The 5,947-nt window shown below is 43.8% G+C and overlaps 1 protein-coding gene across 2 annotated transcripts; it reads left to right on the top strand.

Annotated features, from left to right (window-relative positions):
• The first annotated feature begins 553 nt into the window (after positions 1 to 553).
• Positions 554 to 5,695, top strand: LOC149126542 (endogenous retrovirus group K member 24 Gag polyprotein-like). Of its 2 annotated transcripts, none has more exons than XM_089332817.1 (3): positions 554 to 3,051; positions 3,843 to 3,928; positions 4,686 to 5,695. In XM_089332817.1, exon 1 carries the CDS (start codon positions 936 to 938, stop codon positions 1,653 to 1,655), a length of 720 nt encoding a protein of 239 aa, XP_089188943.1. In that variant the 5' UTR covers positions 554 to 935; the 3' UTR covers positions 1,656 to 3,051; positions 3,843 to 3,928; positions 4,686 to 5,695. The 2 variants fall into 2 exon arrangements, 1 of the variants encoding a protein (XP_089188943.1); XR_016233823.1 differs by having other exon boundaries at positions 555 to 785.
• Positions 5,696 to 5,947: the final 252 nt, after the last annotated feature.

Raw genomic sequence — 5,947 nt, 5'->3', positions numbered from 1 at the left:
AGCCCTCTGCTATGGCCTGGGAAAGGAGTAGAAGATGGCCCAAGTTCTCAGGCCCCTGGGTCCACGTGGGAGACCTGGAAGAAGCTTCTGGCTCCTGGCTTCAGATCAACCCAGCTCTGGCATTTTGGCCAAATATTTGTGGAGTGAAGCAGCAGATGAAAGATCTTTCTCTCTTTCTCTCTGCCTCTCTGTAGCTCTGCCTTTCAAATAAATAAACCTTAAAAAAAGAGTAAATAAATATAACAAATGTAAAATCGTTGTTCATTGTACCTGATTTTTAAATGTATTGATGGTATAATAACCAAAATAATAAAATGTTGTGGGGAAATTATGCACAAGAGGCAATTCAAAGATGGCACCCAAAGGAAGTAAGGTGAGCGGTACCCAAAGTTGTTTACCACCAAAGCTGATTGGCCCTGCAGCATCAGTGGAGGTGGTGACAACTGATGAGGAGTGTGCAGACATATGACTGATCATGTAAAAAATTGCCCCATAAAATGACCTCTTAAGCAATTGGTTGGTCCTTATGCCCTGCCCCAATAATCCTGTGGTCTTGTGCTTTAAAAGGCTTTGCTACGCGTGCAATAAACGAGTTCTTGCTTGACTTGACTTCCGGCTGCATCTGACTGTTTCCGGGATCAGGAGGCTGGGAAACCGGCAAGCGGTGCACTTACCTTTCCTCAGACCCAGTCCATCCTCGTTCTGGTGGACTAAGACCCTGCATCTGGTGCCCAACGTGGGGCATGAACAGTAACTTTTCAGCTGAGGCTAAGTGGTCTCTCAGGGTAAGTGAAACCCTCAGTATGGGTAATGTGGTTTCATCCAAAGAAGACCCGGCCTTAAAGGCCATACAGGACTTGGGAGAGCCCAGAGACTCAGAGAAAGATGTCAGGGAAAGAGAATAGGCTAAGTTTGATCAGGAATGCAGAGACCCCATGGAGATGCACATTGTTGAAGTAAAAATGGAAGTAAAAATCACCCTGCCTAGCCCCAGAAGAACTGGAACTCCCCCCACCCCGTATCTCCCAGGGGCAGAGGCAGCCTCCCCCTATGTGGAGCTGCAGAGGGAGTTGCATGATCTGAACCCTTATGATTGCCTGGGAGGAGGGAGGAGAAATGAGGTGACCTATGTGGAAGCTTATCCAGTGGACATAAAGCAGAGTAAGGAAGTGAACTCTGGGCCTGGGAACCTACCACCTCAGGCCTACCCTGTTAATTTAGCTCCCGGCAGCAACAGACCTCTGGAGTGGTATCCCTGGGAAGCGAAAGACTTAAAGGAGCTTCGCAGGGCAGTGGCAGAATATGGGCCGAACTCCTCCTTGCCCCAAACCCTGCTGCAAGACATAGTTTATCACCCATGTGTCCCCGAGGACTGGTCGGACGTGGCCAAGGCAGTCCTCATGAGTTCCCAGTTCATAAAGTGGTGCACCTTCTTTAAGGAAGAGTGCCGGGTGAGGGCCGAAGCTAACCGAGCAGCCCAGCTGGCTATCCCTATTACATACGCTATGCTGGCTGGGACGGGAGATGGATTCTCTATGGGGAACCAGCAAGCCGTGCTACCCACTCCGTACCATGAACAAGTGAGGCAGGCAGGACATAATGCTTGGTACAAGCTGGATGAGGGGCCCACTAAATCTCCTATCGCAGAGGTGTGACAGAAACCGGGAAAGTCATTGCCAGATTTTACAGCCAGGGTCCAACACAGTGTCCATCATAAGTTGCTGGCTGGGGACCTTCGGGATCAGTTTGTTAAGATGCTTGTTTGGGAAGGAATGAATGCTGATCATCGCACAGCCTGCACTGGCCTGAGGGAGGCTCTTACATCCCCAGAGGCAGTTAAAACTAAGGTGGAGACTTCAGGTGTGGCGGCAACCCCTAAAGACCCAGAGCTGCCTCAATCCACTGCGCCTCCAATTCTGCCCATGTGGCCACTCCTTTATGGGTATTCCCCTCCCTTGGATCGGCCACCACAAATCTTGTAAACAGTGCACCTACCCAACCCCATGGCCAGTCCTGCTAGGCCCTGGCATGCGCAGTCTTCTCTGTAAATGGGGGACCATGGCCTTTCTCTGCACTCTCTTCCAGTCAACACGGCCTGCCTCAACTATGCAGGTATGACCAGACATCTCTAGGGAGAGTACTCCCTAGGGCTGCTTTTTTTTTTTTTTCTCCCCATTTAAGGGAAATGCCTCTGGCTACTGCTGGTCTTAGCTGTGGGAGTGAGAACCTTAATCCATTAACCCTTTCCAACCTAATGGGTCTTTCTCTTTGCAGTTAATGAAACTTTTTCTCCAGCCCTACAGGAGTCTCTCATTCTCTGCCGCTTTGTTTCGAGTTGTGTTTCCCTGTCCTAAGCAATGGGCTCCTATGCTGATGACCAGACCTCAAATATCAATGCCTCACCTTTAAAGTGGCCCCTCCATGGTGGCATTTGGCCCTGAGGGATCAGCTCAAAATCAAAGTAGTTTAACCCTGAAAATATTCAAGATCTTTATCACTTCTGTGAACATTTGGGAAAATGGAAGGAGATCCCATATGCTCAAGATTTTCTGTCTTTGATCTAAACCTTCTATGTGTACTGCTCTCTGGTTAAGGTCCTATTGGCCACCAAAGTTTAAGCCAAAACCTCAGCCACCCATGTTTTTGACCCCAACTTCACTATCTCAGATCACTATACCTCCCCCTCCCACCTAGGAATTTGGACTTTATTTTAGAACCAGGCCTGGTCCAAAGTCTACTTTCCTTGTCTTATCAATGATCCTCTCCCAAGCAAGTTTGCGAATGGCTGTTTCCATGGTTTCCAACTAGTCTGTTGTCCCTCTCTTGTTCCAATTTTACTATAAAAATAGCAAGGGAGTGGTAATCCCATCCTTTTGGGCTCCCTGAATATTGAGAAACAAATTAGGTATCCCACCCTTCTGATGGCTCTTTTGTTTTATCTTGAGCAAGGCAGACAGGAAAATCAGGTTTGGGAACTGTGACAGCTGCCTGAACCTTTGCTTCAGAAGCAGTCCCACATGGCTGATAGACTATGATGTCATGGGGCCTAAGGTATTCTTAGGGGGAAAAAAAGGCAACTGTAACTAATTTTTCTTTTAATCTAAGAAGTTCACTACTCTTAGAAATATTGATTTGTAACTTGCTGAACTTATTTTGCAATTTATTTTAACAAGTTTCCAAGTAATCAGTACTCAATGAAACAACCATGGGTTATTAGTACTTCTTTTAGATAAATGCAATTTTAATTTTAATCACCTTGTAGCAATGATCAAACTTGGTCTATAGTCTATCTATTTGCCTGTTTTTAATTTTTAAGTGATTACCTTAAATCTAATCAGATCTAGCCCAGAGCCTTGGTTAAAATGCTCAAGATAAATGTACTAATTTTTGGCTAAGCGGTTTGACTCTCTTACAGTTTAAATTCTAAACTGAGTCTTCCAACTTTGAGGCTTCCAGTTGGATCCCTGGAATTCTCAAAGGATGAGACTCTAAATTTGTTAAAATAACAGCTGTTTGAATCAATTCAGATTATGGAAAGTACATTAAAATGTTGTAAATGATGTCAGACCTATGTTGTATTCATGTTTTTGCTTTTCAGCTAAAGTGGTCTTATGAAAATGAGAGTAAATTCAGTGTATACAAGCTTTTCATGTCTTTGATATGCTTTAAACTTGTTACTTTTATAGATCTGTTTTTACAAAAACTGTAACGTCTCTTTTTAATAGTGTCTGCTAAATTGGTTACTCTGCCATTTCTAGATTTAGGTCCTGTAAGCTCTTTTTGACTCTATCAAATAGTTCTGAGTTATGTGATGATTTCATGTGCTAACTCTTATGTTCAAGGTTTTTTATTTCTGGTTTATTCAACAACAAGAGGCATAAAATTCATGTTCTGCTGAAGTAATCTATTGTGTACTTTACTGTCTCTGGTAAGTTTAAGTTGATAAAAAATTTTTAAAAAAATGTCTTAAAAAGCTATGTTAAATATCATTATGATTACATCTGGTTTAAAAATGTTAAAATCGCCCTAATTAAATAAATGGCTGTCATTTCAGAATGTTAAGGAATTCTATTTTAACCAGATACTCTAAGTTCTCTTGGCATCTTTAACAGACTTGCTAAAAATCAAAGTTCTAAATTATCTAAAATTTGGTATCTCCAGAGGGACCCTGGATATGTCAAAAGATATATCTCTCATCTTGCAGAGATAATAACCAATCGGAATGTTTAGATTAAAAGTGCTGCCAAGATGTAAAATGATTCAACAATGTACTAAAATTCCTCACAACCCATAAGGACAATCATCAAAAATAAATTAAAAAAAAAAACAACTTATAAAACAAAAAGGGGGAGTCATACCCCCACAAGACCAGCTGCAAATGGCCATGCTCACCTTAAATATTTTAAATTTTCCAAGACATCAGCCCTTGTCAATCTTTCACAAACATTGGTCCCTCCGAGTACCCTACCTTTTGGTTAGGGTAAAATGGAAAAACCCACTAACGGGATGCTGGCAAGGACCAGGCCAATGATAAGTGCTGGTAGAGGATTTGGATGTGTCTTTACTCAAGGGGAATTCCAATCCCATTTGGGTACCTGCGAGAAACCTTAAATATCTCCCCTTTGCCAAAGAAGGTCACCCAGGAGGACCCCCTCCTGAGGAGTAATTTTTCTTTTCTCTTACAGGCATAAAAAGACCATATTGGACTCTCTGCCTCATTGTGACCGGATCATCATTGTATATCAGGAGTGTTGCTTTTATGCTAATTGCTCCAGCATTGTCCAGGACAAGATCAAGACCCTCCAAGAAGACCTTGAAAAACATAGTAATGAACTAAGCTCTAGCTACCTATGGTTGGGCCTTGGGAGATGGCTTCCTTACCTCCTCCCCCTTGTGGACCCCTTGGTCTTCCTTGTAAAACTGTCCAAGATTGCATTGCTGCAGTCTAGTTAATGGTGGTCTGACAACAATATGCCACTCTTCAAAAACCGAGTTATGCCGCTATTCAAGCACCAGATTGGAAATTATATACATTTGCCCATGGCCACTGCCAAGATGTAGAGTTATAATACATAATACCCTGAGTTGCTGAGGCGGTAGCCAATGATGGGTAAGATCCCCTGGGGCAGCCCTTAACAGCTAGAATAGTAGTCAAAGATGGGTAAGATCCCCAGAAGGGGCAACCTAAGACAGACATGCTCCCTAAAGGGCTGATCCCAGTCAGCAGGGACAACCTAAGACAGGCACACTCTCCGCTCAGTTCCTCTTTCTCTCTCTTTAATATAAAACAAAAAGGGGGGAATCTGCGGGGAAATTAGGTACATGAGGCAATTCAAAGATGGCACCCAAAGGAAGTACAGTAGGTGGTACCCAAAGTTGTTTACCACCAAAGCTGATTGCCACGCAGCATCAGTGGAGGTGACGACAACTGATGAAGAGTGTACAGACATATGGCTGGTCCTGTAAAAAATCGCTCTGTAAAATGACCTTTTAAGTAACTGGTTGGTCCTTATGCCCTGCCCCAATAACCCTGTGGTCTTATGCTTTTAAAGGCTTTGTTATGCGTACAATAAATGAGTTCTTGCTTGACTTGACTCCTGGCTGCATCTGACCGTCTCCAGGATAGGGAAGCTGCGAAACAGCAAGCAGAGCACTTACCTTTCCTCGGACGCAGTCCATCCTTGTTCGAGTGGACTAAGACCCTGCAAAATGTAATTAAATGATTGTATAATTACAGGGTCTTTTAAGTATTTTTAATAAAAATTAATATTTTTAGAAAATAATACTGATGCAGGGGCCAGTGCCATGGCTCACTTGGCTAATCCTCGACCTGCAGCACCAGCATCCCATATGGGCACCAGGTTCTAGTCCCGGTTGCTCCTCTTCCAGTCCTGCTCTCTGCTGTGGCCTGGGAAGGCAGTGGAGGATGGCCCAAGTACTTGGACCC

The sequence above is a fragment of the Oryctolagus cuniculus genome, chromosome 5 (assembly GCF_051225735.1).
Source record: "Oryctolagus cuniculus isolate XC-2025 breed Fujian yellow rabbit chromosome 5, ASM5122573v1, whole genome shotgun sequence".
NCBI lineage: Eukaryota > Metazoa > Chordata > Mammalia > Lagomorpha > Leporidae > Oryctolagus > Oryctolagus cuniculus.
This window is presented reverse-complemented; position numbering and strand designations above follow the sequence as displayed.

Bases quoted from the DNA above. Each gene is read 5' to 3' on its own strand.
- LOC149126542 (XM_089332817.1), top strand. From the start codon at position 936: ATGGAGATGCACATTGTTGAAGTAAAAATGGAAGTAAAAATCACCCTG.